We start from the raw sequence: 14,535 nt of genomic DNA on the forward strand, positions 1-14,535 counted from the left end.
CCGGGTGTCACTGACAGGCAGGTATCTTCCCCATGTGGTTCCAGGGAGCACGCCTGTAACGCCTGGCCTTCCCTTTGCTCCTTTCCGGTTATTAATAACTAGTTCATTACAACGGCATCGCAACTACTGGCCTTCAGCATTCGGAGTCAGTGTGTGCACGTGGCCCCCAGGGCAGGCTCTTCCTGCGGGGAGCTGTCCGGCTCAGCCCTGCTGTGTCCTGTGGAACCACGGGCTTCGAGTGAGTGTCCCGCCCGGCGAGGGAGGGAGTCACACACCTCGATGGGTCACGGGGAAGGGAAGAGACTGATTATTCATTCATTTATTTTTTTTAATTACAGTTGACATTCAATATTAGCCTCAGGTGTGTAGCATAGTGGTTATATATAATTTATGAAGTGATCCCCGTGATAAATCTAGTGCCCACTTGGCATCATATTTATTACATATTTATGGTTATTACAATATTATTGACTATATTCCTTATGCTGTACTTTAATCTCCGTGACTATTGTGTGAGTACCAATTTGTGCTTTTAAAAAAATTATTTCAGTTAGAGCTGACATTCAGTGCTCCTTTGCGTTAGTTTCGGGTGCACAGTGTAGCAGTTAGTCACTTTACCAAGGCCGGTGATGTTTATTGAGTGCCTGCCTTGTCGGGCGCTGCGCTTTCGGGTTCTGGATGTTGTTACACGTAACTGATTCGCTCACAACTTTATTTCGGGATCTCGTGAACAGAGAGGTACTCATTTGATTGTCTTTGGCCAGATAGCTGACCAGTTCTCCCAGCCCTGCTCACGGGCCAGCCCCTCTCTTCTCTGCTGGAGCCTGGCCCGGGCCTGGTAACCTGAAAAGCCAGTTCCTTGCTCCACTCCCGGCATTGCGTCTGCCTGTTCTCGATGCCAGGCACTGTTCCTCGGTTCCGGGGACACGGCAGTGAGCAGGCAGACGTCCCAGCCCTCAAAGGGGTGCCATTCCTGAGGGGTGGTGCAGACAGTGAACAGATTTCCAAGAGGACAGCAGCTGTTTCAGTTTGTGGCAATTACCATGAAGGAAATAAAAACTGCCGTGAGGTAGAGGGGACAGGGGGGAGGCCACCCGGGCAGTGTGGTCAGGGGAGGCCTCTCACTTCTCCAGAAAGGACAGACCTGAGGATGGGGAAGAGCCGGTGTTGGGGCGAAGCAGGGCCAAGCATTCCAAGCAGGGGAACAGCAGGAGAGCGCCTGGGTGTGTGGAAGCAGCCGGAGGCCGGGAGGAGGCTGAGCGAGCCCAGGGAAGGGAGTGCGCGGGGAAGGCCTGGAGGGGGGCGAGGACCGGGTCCGACCGGGCAGGGCAGGGAGGGGACCATGGGTTTTGTTACCACACGGCCGGCTGCTGCTGAGGAGTGGAGGCGGTTCTCAGGCTGGAGGCTCTTGGGCTGGTGGGCGCAGGAAGGGGAAAGGGCTCTTCTTGGTCTGGGGCCTGGGAGCAAACCCAGAGTGGTAGGTGAATTCCCAGCAAGTGTCCCTTTCTGAGAACTGCAATGGTGTCATCTCTTGTCCCAAATTGCCCCTCAGCGGGAGGCTGAATCAGCCCGTGGGAGGGTGGCTTTGGTCAGCGGGCGGATGCCTGGCCCCGGGAAGTGCCTGGTGACCTCGTGGGCTGCCCCCCCCACCCCGCCTAATCATGCCTTTCCCTTGCTGCCGTCCCGTGTTCCGGGAACTCACCCACGCGTGGCCCCGGGTTCTCGTGTTTGCCATAGTTTTTCCTGGAATCCCTACGTCCCCTGCTCAGCCCTGGGCAGCTCTTGTCGTTCCTCAGACCCACACTCGGGGTCTCATGTTGTATCTGTCCCTCCTCGTTAGGACAAAATGCTTTCCCAGAAACACCCCCAGGAACCCTCTGCTTCCATGTCATCGACTAGGCCTGTGCCCCGAGGTCACTGCCAGCTGCACGGATGTCTGGGAGAATGGGGCAGAATCGTCCAGATCGCTTAGCCGGCCCCCTGACCATCAGCATCCCCTGTGAACTGGCTAGAAATGCAGATTCCCTGACCCCTCCCTGGAAACTCGGGGTAGGGGAGGGGCACGGTCTGTCCTCACACGCCTCCTGTGATCCTGATGGCGGCCCCGGGATGGGACCGGTTGTGACTCAGCGCCTGGGCCCGGCCACACTGGTCCCTAAGCCGACCTGAGGTTCCTCGTTGCCCAAGAAGGGAGCAGGGAGCCTGGCTGGGCAGACAGCCAGCTCTGCCACAGCCGTGCGTCATTTCATGTCCGAGTGACAGCCCTCCAGGCAGGTGTCACTGCTCTGTGCCTTCGAGTCAGATCACCTTGCCCTTTGGTGGGTGGGGAAGACCTGACAAGATGGAATTTCTTTCCTGGCACGTTATTCTCGGAGGAAACCAACCTCTGTGGAGCAACCAAGGGGTCGCCAAGTTACCCGTCGGCCCTGTCCCTCTCGTCTGAGCACGCTGGGCGTTGAGGGCTCACGGTCCTGACCGGCCCGGCAGGGACACAGTTCAGCAGCTCCCCTCCCTGTGCAGACGTCATGCAGGGGGGTGGTGGTGGCCCCCGGCCCCCATGCCTCGCCCGCTGTGCGGCGGGCCGACCCATCGGTGCCCTTATCTTTCGTCAGTAACAGGCCTTCCCTCGCGACTGGGAACCGGCTGTGGGCCCGTCCGATTAAAGACTGTTTCCCGAACACGCGCTGTGCTCGAGGAACGGCATTCGGCACCGTGAGGGTGGAGACTTTCTCTCAGTCACCCCTTTAGTTGAGGACTATTCGTCGAGGACTGAGGTGGGCTGACTCTGTGCCGTGCTAGGGACACAGAAGAGAAGGACACCTGGCCTTTGACCTCAGGGAGCGTGGGGTCTGGTGGGGCAACGGTGATCTTTGTATTTCACTCGTTGCCGGGAAGGGTGATCTTGGTCAAGCGCACGGCTCCGTGTGAGCTGATGCGGGTGACGTGTCCCGGAGGAAAGCGGCGCAGTGGCCGGGGGGCGGGCTGGCCTGGAGGGAGAGGGCCGCCTTCTGTTTGCAGAGCAGACGGGGCCAGCGTGACGTGTGTGGGGCCAGAAGGGCACTGAAGACCCGGGAGTAGCTGCCCAGGCACAGGAGGCGGGCTCGCTGTCGCTCGGTGGGGTGGGGTGGGGCGGGTGCTCCTGAGGCTGCGGGGCCTGGAGCCCTCGGAGGGCTTTGCTCTGTCCCCTGAGCAGTGGAGCAGCCTGGAGCTCGCGCCTCCGGCAGGAGAGTCGGGAGAGGATGTGGCAGGTGATGGGAGGGAGGAGAGTGGCAGTGGCCACGGGGCCGACAGAGGGAGAGACGGGGTAGAATGGACCTAACCTGCTGAAGGACTGGCCGTGGGGCCGGAGAGGGGAGTCAAGGATGCGCTCCTAGGCTTTGAGCTTGAGGTCAGATGGATGTTGAACTGCTCATCCCGGGCCCTGCTTCGGACCCGTGGGGGTTAAGGTGGCTTGGAAGCCTCCAGGAGGAGCTGCGGGGCGGGCAGGGATCCGTGCACACAGCCTGGAGCCCAGCGAAGCCCCGGAGAGCCCTCGGCCTTCGTGGTGATGGGAACCCCGCAGCCAGTGAGAAGGGGGGGGGTCATAGGATGCGGGCTCGATGGGCTCCAGTGTGTAAAAACTGGGAGGGCGGGGCTGTGTGCGCAGACGGAGCGGAAAGCGAGAGGGAGCCCTGCCCTGGAAGCCAGGCAGGCGCTTCAGAAAGGCGAGCGGGGCCCAGGAGGGAGCCAGAAGGTGGCCGCCGGGTTTAGCCCGTGGCCAGGCACCGCTGTGCGGGAGGGTTATGGATAGAAGCCGGGCTGGAGTGAGGAGCTGGAAGTAGCGAGCACGGGGAACCCATCGGGAAGTACGGCACCGAGGGAGGCGGGCGACGGGGCCACACCGGGAGGCGCGCGTCATCGCCAGCAGCTCCTACTGCCAGGGCCCAGGCCGGCGTCCAGCAGGAGGGGACCGCGACGCGGTCCTGGTGGTTGAGGGTTGAGAGTTTCTGTAAAGGAGGCAGGACTAGCCTCTCGGACACTCAGGGAAGCCGATGTCGGAGTGAGTAAGCGAGAGGGCCGGTGGACGAGGTGGGGACCAGAAGTGGGGAAGGGTCATTCTAGTGAAGGGGACAGCACAGCACGTCCAAGAACTTGGTAACCCAAGCGCCCAGGGTCTCTGCCATCCCGTCCCCTGTGTACCCACTGGGGAGGTGTTAACTGCCAGGTGCGTACGTTGGGGTGGGGACGGAATAGGCCCAGAAGTGCCCACTCAGTGGCGACGAGACCAGAAGCTGTTTGGAATAAGCGGCGAGGTGTGTAGGTGAGAACTCTCGGGAGCCGCTACGAGGTTTGGCCAATCTGACTTGTTTCCCCCCCCCCCCTTTTTTCTTTTGCAGTCAACTTTGACCATTTTCAGATTCTGCGGGCCATCGGTAAAGGGAGCTTCGGAAAGGTAAGGATGATGGATCTTGAAGAATTTCACCCACACAATAGAAAAGTCCTGCCTGCCGGGCTCGTGCGTGCGCGTCGGGTTTTCTGTTGGTCGCCGGGCACGGCTGGACCGAAAGATTTGGGCTTAGCAAATTGGAAATGCGAGAGGAAGTGCGAATAGTTTCCTTGGGATCCGCTGTAATTTCATTCTGAAAATTAACTTACCACGGCAGCCCCGGTGTGGTGAATTACAAAGGCAATTATGTCAGGATCGCTGAGGCTGCTTCTCCCTCTAGTACCTAAATGAGGAAAGTGGAAAAACTGCACAAACTTACGAGATGGCCAATGCCAGCTCCTTCCTGCCGCACAGGCGTTTTATTTAAATAAGTTTGTTTGGAGAGAACACTTAACGTGAGATCTATCCTCTTGACAAAATGGTCAGTGTACATGTATTATTGTTGAGCATGGATACAATGTATCCTCCGAACGCAACAGTACCGAGACCTTAATGTGCATAAATGGGATCCTACAGGAAGGACCCTTTTGTGTAAGGAAGGCTTCGTAATGGTTGGCATCTGGCATAATGTTTTTGAGATTCATCCATCTCGCTGTGTGTCAGCACTTTTTTTTTTTTACTGATGAATAATAGTCCGTTCTGTTGACATATCACAGTTTGTGAATCCATTTGCATCACGACAGACTCCAAGACCATTTCTGGTTTTTGCGGTTTTGCAGAGCGTCGCTGTGAAAATTTGCAGTCTTTTTTGCGAGCCTGTGATCTCACTTCTCTTGGGTTGGTATCTGCCGCTGGAGTCGCTCGCTGTAGAGCAGGCGTTTGTTTAGTGTTGTTCGAAACGGCCCGGAGGCTTTCAGACCAGCCGCGCTGTTACACGCCTGCTGGGAGTTACACTCCCGCTCGGCCTTGCCCGCGTGCGGCGCTTTCCGAGTTTCTCACTTCAGGTGTTCGCGTGCTGAGCAGGATCTCACTGTGCTTTTCATTAGCATTTCCTGGATGAGCAATGGTGATGGACATTTTTTTCTTAGGCTTCATGACCAGTCTTATATCTTTAATGGTGAAGTTTCTATTCAAAACTTTTTGCCATTTAAAAAAAATGGGTTCACTTATAATCATTGAGGTGTCAGATATGTATCTGGACACCAGCCCTTTGTCAGATATGAGATTATTCTTGACAAAACTGTGGTTTGCCTATTAATTTTATTAGTGGTGTGTTTCTGTGCACAGACATTTTACATTTTGATGAGGTCTAATTTATTGAGTTTCTCCTTTTAGGGTTATTGCTTGATGTGACTTGTAGAAGAAAACTTGGCTCAAGAAGACATACTCAAGTCACAAAGTTATTTTCCTGTGTTTTCTTATAAAAGCTTTATGGATTTAGCTTATAAGTTTAGTTCTATGAGTCATTTTGAATTAAGATTTTATATGATGTGAAGGGTTCAGGTTCATTTTTTTTTTGTATATGGATATCCATTTCTTGAAAAAAATTTCCTTCGGTGTTTCATGCGGTGCAAGTCTCCTGCCAATGTACTCTCTATTAATTTTATTTTAACTGAACTGCATTTACTCCCCTACTTTCTTGAAGACTGTTTCTACTGGATGCAGGTTATTGGGTTGGCAGTTGTTTCCTAATTACAGTAAAACCTCAATGTAATGGACTAATTCAGGTGAGGGAGTGTCCAATAAAGCTAAAAGTCCGTTATATATATAATATAGTAGGTTTTCAGAAAGCACATGTTAAAAAATTGACATATTAGTTAGTTTACCTGTTTTTACTTATGTAGACACATATGTATAATTAAAATTAAGAATGTATGAACAGTTTAATTTCACAGAAAAGTTTTCTCTATGTATTACTGTAATTTTAAATTTATACTGAATAGGTCTAGTAAATGTGTGCACTCACCAGTCAGCGAGGGTAAGCAAACCCACACCGGTGGGAACATTGGCCTGCACATGTTAAAACTGCTGTAGAAAGTCACATCGTGCCTCGTGGCAACAGAACCCATTACTGCTCGAGATGGCGTGATCATGTGCTAATCACTCACCAAACAGTTCACAAGCAGTGACTCTTGGATTTAAATATGTAGACTGTAGTTGTGTAATATTTATTCATGTTGGCAAAATTACTGCAGTGTTTTTTCCAACATACGGCCTATTTGCTAAAATTTGTTAAAAATAACTGAATTAATAACTAAAAAAATAACGTGTTAATTTAATTATAAGAAAATCTTGGTTAAAAGCATTTTAAAATTAATGGGACGTTAATTTTCACGTATGACATACAGATCAGAATTTTGCCCATTAATCCGAAGCCTGTTAAATTGAGGTCTGCGATATTGAGGGTTCACCGTAGTACTTTAAAGATTCTGTACCATTGTTACCTGACTGCCATAGTTTCTGATGAGAAGTCATGAAACTTAGAACCATTATCTGGTGTGTCACGTGTCACTTTTGTCTCTTTCCTTTTAAGATTTTCCTTTAATCATCGACTTTCAGCAGTTCAATTGTGATGTGCCTAGGTGGAAATTCTTGATTTAGAAAAGCATTTTTCTCTTTGCTTAGATTTCCTACATTTTCACTTATTTGTACCACATTGCCCTTTGTAGCATGAGCATAGTCATAGTCATCATAGCTGTCTTAATGTCCTTTATGCTAATTCCAACATCTGAGTCATCTTACAATTGACCTCCATTGAGAATGGGTGACGCATTTTTGTGGTTCTTTATACATTGAGTTGTTTTAGGTTACATCCTGGATGTTGTGAATATTCTGTAGAGACTTTGGATTCCATTGTATTTCTTCGAAAATGTACCTTTTTTTTTTTTAAATCCTCACCTGAGAATATTTTTTCCATTGCTTTTCAGAAAGAGCGGAAGGGGGAGAGAGAGAGAAACATTGATGTGAGAGAGACACATCGATTGGTTGCTTCCTGCACAGCCCCGACCAGGCCAGGGATTGAGCCTGCAACTGAGGTACATGCCCTTGGCTGGAATTGAACCCAAGACCCTTCAGTCCAAGGGCCGATGCTCTAACCACTGAGCAAAACTGGCGTGGGCTGAAAATGTACTTTTAACAAGCAGTTAACTTGGTTGGACTCACACTTTTTTGCTCTGCCTCTTGGGCAGGTGTGCAGACCTCCTTCCTCTTCTCTTTCCTTCTCTGCCGAATTGCGTCCAGTGACCTTTAGGGGCCCGCCACAGAGTCGGGCAGAGTGTCTGTGCCACACTGGAGCTTCCTCTCCTCTAGATTTCTCAGGAGAGTGTGGCCCAGAGAGTTTAGGAAGTTAGCCTGTAATCTCATGGATAGTGAGATTAAAAATCCCCTCCAGCCTTCACTGTCCCTTGTCTGTCATCCTCTTGTTGCGCATCTCACGACTTAAGGAAACTTGAGGCGTGTCTTTTCGTCCACAACACAGTTGGCACCACACAGAACACACAGAAACAATCACTTTTACCCTGGTGTCATTTACAGTTTTGGTCCTGAGCCCTCTGCACCTGTTCATGGCATGCCACCAAATCTCGTAGCATGCAGCCTCATGATTTTTTTCTGCTTTTACTTTTATTAGTATTTATTTTATGTTGAATTTACTCCCACGTCTTAAATTTTTGTTTCTTCGGTTTCTCCTGGGCTATCTTTTCCTTCTGTGCGGCCTCCTTTCTGGCTTAGGAACAGTCTCTCTTTCAGCAGGATCACCTCAGCGTGGCAGGGAGAGCTCCTGCGTGGGGTAACCCGCCCACGGGCTCTGTAAGTTCTGTGCCCCATCTTGGGAGCTTCGCTCACCTGGACGTGCTCAACGACCAGAGAATCTACATCTAAACCCTTCCGTTTAGCATTGCTCTCTGCATTTTAAGCACGTGTGACAAACATTCAGCACTCTTCTCAGGCCACCAACCCTGTGTCCAGCCCCACTCCCCGGCCTGAGCACATCCACCAACTCCACCGTTGTGACGATGGAACGGCACACACTGACTGCTTCTGTAAAGTGACATCCTTCAGATACTCGGTGGCTTTTCGGATGTGCATACCCTCGATGGCTGGGTGGTCTCACGGGTGTTCTTAAAGTGAACACGAAGATTTGATTCTCTTGAGGTGCATGATTTTGTGGGGTTTTCTGGGTCAAGTGAATAGAGAACCGTTTGCGGAGGTCACCTCCAGCCACCTTCAGGAAGAGCCTCATGATTTTTAAATTGGTTATATCCCGTCACCATCCTTGGAAGGTTTGTCTAGCTTTTCTGCCTCCATTTGTGCTGCTGTTTGTCTGCTGGTTTGGCTCTCAGAACCTGTCGTCCAGAGCATCATTGTTAAATATGGCTCTCACGGACCTTTTGAAAAATGCAAGGTGTCTAGAGGCTCTATTTTTAAGCCACTTTTGGGTCCTAGCCATTTCTTGGTGACCCCCCAATTCACGTGGAATGTATACAAACCTCGGGTATTCAGGATGAAGCTGGCTTACTTCAGGGCAATAGAACCGCGCTCTGTTCTGGTCAGAATAGCAGGTAATCGCCGCCTTGCATGGTAGGTGCAGAAGTCTGCGTGCCTGTCACTAAGCTCCAGGCGGAGGGGGCCGGCGCAGGACGGAGAAAACCACCCTCCTTGTATTGCATTATTTAGGCTTTGCTTTCTGTCTTTGGCAAGTTCAATATCAGGCATTTATTAATAGTTTTCCAGAAAGACATTCCATTGTTAAACTGTGACAATAGCCTTGGTTATCAGGAGAGAGCACCTGTGAATGGACAGAAATCTCATGTGACATCCGTGCCTCCTCAGTGCTGCACCAACATAAACAGTGCAGGCTACTTTAGCGGGAATTTATCGACATTTTAATAACCTTTCAGGGCTGAATTCGGGACAGTTGAGGCCCAGCACAGTTGTTGGTACGTCTCTGAGATTTGGACGTCAGGCTGACTCCTCTTCGTGTTAGCTGAGGGGACCCGGGAAAGTAAATGAACACTCGAGATGAATTTTCTCATCGGTAAAATGGAACAAGAACAAAGACCTGTGGCGGCGGCTGTTTTTTACTCCCCTGCAAGCCATTCAGTCCCCTTTCTTGTTATAATCACACCCCTTTCCTTTGGAGACCACTGCCTCACTCCCCGTGGCCCAGGGGCCTGCCGGTCACTGTGGCCCAGGGAACTGCCGGTCACTGTGGTCCCTCCATCCCCCCTGAGCCGGCGTGTGATGTGCCGGCCACATGGACCCTGTGCAGCTAGACCAGTGCTTGCTCCTCGGAGTGGCCGTGTGGCCCCAACCCGGCCATCCAGGATCCTTCCACAGAACTGGAGGTGAACGGCTTGCACCCCCCACTCCTGGGCCTTGGGCGGTGAGGAAACAGGTCTGCATTTGTTCACCGTTTTCCTCAACAGACGCTGAAAGTGCAGGTCCGCCTGTGGAAGGAAAGACCCCGGAGGGGTGGGACCAGGAGGGAGAAACAGGTGAAGAGGTGGACTGGGAGGGAGCGCCGCCGGCCGGAGTGGGGCCTGGGGTGCGCGAGGCGCCTGGGTGCAGAATTGAAAGAGGCACCGCTCCCTGGCTTCTGTCTGTCTGGCCGCCCCTGCTTCCCTGCATTTTGCTTGCTTGGCTCCTTGCCTGCCTCGCACGGTGCCGGTGCTGCTGGTGACCCCCTGGGCTCGGGTCCCTCCAGGAGCTGGTTTGACAGCCAGTGCTGAATGCACGCGTATCAGGAGGCGATCCCCGGAATCGCTTGCAAGAGAGGGGGAGTGACGCACGGAAAGGAAGGGAGCTGATGATGGCTGTTTGATGAAGCCACTGGCCACTGTGGCACCTGCCTCGCCTCCCTGCGGGGCCTCCCGAGACAGTGCAGAGGTGCGTTGCGGGCCGCTGACGGCTGCAGCAGCTGACGCCCGCATGCCCAGCTCCGAGGTCGGCGCTGGTGGAGGCCGGCCCCAGGCAGCGCTTCCTTCCCGGCCTCGGGCCTCCAGCAGACAGTCCCAGTGTTGACAGTGGGCGGCCTCGGGTCTGGAGGGGACTGAGGAGGACGCGGGGAGGCATCCCCAGTACCACCGTCTCTGTGCTTTTCCGTCCCTACGCGCGGTCCACTGTCCTTACCAGCTGCGGAACCAGCATCCTGTTTTGCTTACGGGAGATCGTGTCGGGCTCCCAGCATTTCCCACCCGGAGAATCCTGACCAGTGAGAAGCTCACAGTGTTTGCTCTGGGAACCAGACACCTGTCATCTTCCTGCCCCACAACAGCCCATAGGATCAATCGGAGGCCGAGAGAGGACCCCACGGCGCACACACCTGTTTTGTTGGCACACGTCCGTCCCAGATACAGAACCTGGATTGAAACGGGCTTTAGCCACATGCAGCCTGCAGGAAGTGGAGTCAGGAGAGTGCCCACAGTGGCCAGCACTGGACGCTGGTTTTAGGAGCAGCAGAGCTTGGAAGAAAGAGCCCAGGCCCCTGAGGCGAGGAGGTCGGGCCTGCCGCCTCCAGCCCTGTGGACTTGGTGCAGTCACATGGCTTCTGCCAACCTTTCCTCCTTCCCCTGGAAACCAGGAGTGCCCAGGGTGGCCTTAAAGCTTACCCTGAAAATAAGGGGTGGTACCCTGCAGCCCCAGGTCTTGAAGCCGGCATGCTGGCATTTCCCTGGCTGGCCCGGTGGGTTCCGGAAGGGTTCGGGTACCCACGGGGAGGGAGGTGTCCGGAGAAGCCCGGTTCCCTTAGCTTCGCCTCGCCAGCCCTCAGCACGGCTGGCTGAGGAGTGGGCTTCAGGTTGCTCATCTGCCTCCACCGTCAGACTGAGAGATTCCTGAAGGTTCAGGACTGGTCATTACCGCCCGCCTGGCCCCCTCAGCACCCGGCTCCATGCTCAGCACGCGGGCAATGCTGCCTCCTGCAGTGCTGAGCGGGAGAGAGGAGGGAGCCCCGTCCACGCAGCAGCCGGTGGTGGCTTGAAGCACAGGGTAGTTCGTGTGCTCCTGCAAATGGATGTCGTCTCTGTGTCAGCCCACGAGGCCCTGCGGTCTGGCCCATGCCTGCTCTTCTGACACCCGCTCTGCCCCCGACTTCGTGCTCCGTCCTCTCCAGCCCCTCTCATCTCTCCAACATGCTGGACTGACTGCTGACTCGGGACCTGTGCACTTGCTGTGCCCCCGTCGCCACCCCCGGGTATCTGCAAGGCTCTCTCATGCCATGCAGGCCTCTCTCAGACGTCCCCTCCGCGGGCCCTTCCCTGAACACCCTCCCACCCACCCCACCCCACGCATTCCCCACCCCACCCGACGCATTCCCCACCCCTTACCTTTCTAGTCCCCTCTGCATCAAAGTGCCTGTCACCAGCCGGGATTCTGTGTGTTTGTTCATCTGTCCTCCTGGTTGTCCGGCTCCTGCACCAGGACAGAAGCTCCGCGAGGGCAGCCGTGGCTCCTTGTTCACCCGTGTAGCCCAGCACCTACTAAGCAGTGTGCGTGTGCACACATGTCTGCACTACGCATACCCATATACACGCCCACTCACTAAGCAGTGTCTGCATATGTGCACACATACACCTACACACAAGCATACGCACCCGTAAGCAGTATACATCCACATGTGTATACACACACGCATGCATATGCATGTATCGACACACATAATGCATACATACACATGCACATACATGTATACTCTCTAAGCAGTGCACATGCATATACATATGTATACGTACCCACTAAGTAGTGTATGCGCACCTATGTGTATGTCTATGCAGGTAAACATACACCCACTAAACAACATATAGGTGCATATATACACATACATACCCCCATACACAGGGTGTATACACACACATGTATATATGTACTCTCACAAAGCAGTATATACACACACGTTTATCCACATAGCCACACGTATGCATATATACACATGCCCACAGTGTGTATACACACAGAATATATTTATAGATACACATATGTATAAATGATGCTGAGAACATATGTTGATACATGTGGCAAATGAATGACTGTTACATAAAATGAATGTATATAAATGAGTGAAGAGCACAGTGACCATCAGCTGATGAGATTTAGCTGACTGGTTTACACCGTTGTCTCTGGAATGGGGTCCTCAGGCCCATTCTCATCCCCCCTCTGCAGACTCAAATTGTTCACGACGGCCCCCTCATTTCCACCCGCCCCCTCCCCTCTTGACCCCCCTGATGCTGGGGCCTCGGAAGTTTTGCTCCTGCACCGGCAGAGAGAGGGTGAAGAGGGCAGGGCTTGCTGATCCTTGGGGGGGGGGGAGACCTGTGGGAGAACTTTCTGAGAATTGCTTCAAAGGTGTCCTTTCTGGATTGGCAATGCACCCTCTGCTTAAAGCGCCGGAGGGTTGAAGCAAAATAAATGGGGAGTTAATTAAAATGCATGGAATCGCCCGAGGCAGTCTGCACACAAAGTAGCAGAAAGTGTTGCAGAGTCAGGTGATAATAGTCCTTTACTCCCTCAAAGGAAGAGCAAGGACCCAAAGACTCCAGACTCCCTGTGGCCTTATTATGCGTGGTGATCGTTTCCGTATGCAAATATATTATTAGTCGTCTCATCCCACATTCCAGACCTTCACAGGTGCATGTGAATTTAGGGTGTGAAAGAAATACTTGATTAATAGCAGACTAACCAATTTGGGGCCCAGACTGCAACAAATCCATTTTGGAATTAAGCAGGGATTAGATTTTACATATGCGTTGATCAGTTTAGATGTTCAGAAACATCTGACTTGGGTTTTTTTCCCCTTTAAAAATATAGTCTTTGGAATTTTTTTCATCTTTTAAGTTGCTGGGCCTTCGAGGTCATGGTAGCACGCTGGAAACACACAGCAGGGTTTTCAGTTGGATGGTACACGTTTGTGGCCGCTGCTCTGATTAGCAGTGTTCTAGGTGGTTGTGTGTGACGTACAGCTGGACGAGGCCCATGAACTATAGAGCTGACAGTTCAGTAGGGGACAGACAAACATGCAGACAATAAACAGGGTGTCTCAGCAATGACCATTGCTCTGTGGAAGAGAGGAGCGCAGTGACCCAGGAGGGCAGGAGAGCTTTTTTTGACCATGCGAAGATCTGGGGGAAAGAACGCCGTAGACAAAAGGGGCAGCATGTGCAAAGGCCCTGAGGCAGGCACGGAGTTAGCCATGGGGTAGGAGCAGCACATGCAAAGGCCGTGAGGCAGGCACAGAGTTAGTCATGGGGCAGGAGCAGCACATGCAAAGGCCCTGAGGCAGGCACGGAGTTAGTCATGGGGCAGGAGCAGCACACGCAAAGGCCCTGAGGCAGGCACGGAGTTAGTCATGGGGCAGGAGCAGCACACGCAAAGGCCCTGAGGCAGGCACGGAGTTAGCCATGGGGCAGGGGCAGCAGAAGTGTGGGAGATGCCCAGCCAGCACTGTGTCTGCCAAGTGGGGACTCCGAATACATGGTTGCTCTTCTCAGGAAAGTGGTGAGTTAATCAGTCTCTAGCGTGATGGTTAGAGAGCCTCAGCTCCAGAGTCTTGCAGAGCTGAGTTGGAATTCTGGCTCAGGCAGGTGACTCTGGGCACGTTGCCTAATGTCTCGGAGCCTGAACCGTAAGCTGTGATTCTTATGCAAGAATCGTTTTTAGGATTCTGAAACGCGATGCTCATCCTGGAAGCCTTGATGGTTTGCACAGACATCTTTCCTAAAGGGTGGAACCCATTTCTTTTTAGTGAAATATTTGTTCGTTTGATGTTAACTAGGCTGTGCCGGCTTGAGGCGTACTTTGGAGGAATTTGCTGGCTCCCAGGTTCACTTTCGTAAGAGCTGAACATCGCAGGAAATGCGGGCTCACTCATGGATGGCTTTCGGGCCTCGGCCAGGGCACTGACCCGTTACTGACCAGTTTAACAGACTCCATTGCTCGTGCGCGTTTCCCTCGTCTTCTCACAATGAGTCTCATGCCCTCCGCTGGGTGAGCCTTCCTGGGCCTTTCCACGTGCACAGAGCGGTTCCAACCTCGAGTCACCCTAACTACACATTTCTAGCACCGAGGGCATCAGAATCACCAGGCTGGCCCTGGCCCCTGGCCCCTGGCCCCATGACTTCTGTTTCCTGACACCGTGGCCTCCCCTGTGATTCCACAAGGGATCGTGTGTGCGTAGA

General features: G+C 52.8%; 1 protein-coding gene across 1 annotated transcript in view; it reads left to right on the forward strand.

The window, feature by feature from the left end:
• Positions 1-14,535, forward strand: part of STK32B (serine/threonine kinase 32B) — a 123,210-nt gene that overhangs the window by 27,414 nt on the left and 81,261 nt on the right. The window contains exon 2 of the mRNA XM_087828332.1: positions 4,377-4,432. Within this exon, the coding sequence (XP_087684458.1) occupies positions 4,377-4,432 (56 nt within the window). The remainder of the gene's footprint in view (positions 1-4,376; positions 4,433-14,535) is intronic.

The sequence above is a fragment of the Miniopterus natalensis genome, chromosome 1, assembly GCF_054644295.1.
Source record: "Miniopterus natalensis isolate mMinNat1 chromosome 1, mMinNat1.hap1, whole genome shotgun sequence".
NCBI lineage: Eukaryota > Metazoa > Chordata > Mammalia > Chiroptera > Miniopteridae > Miniopterus > Miniopterus natalensis.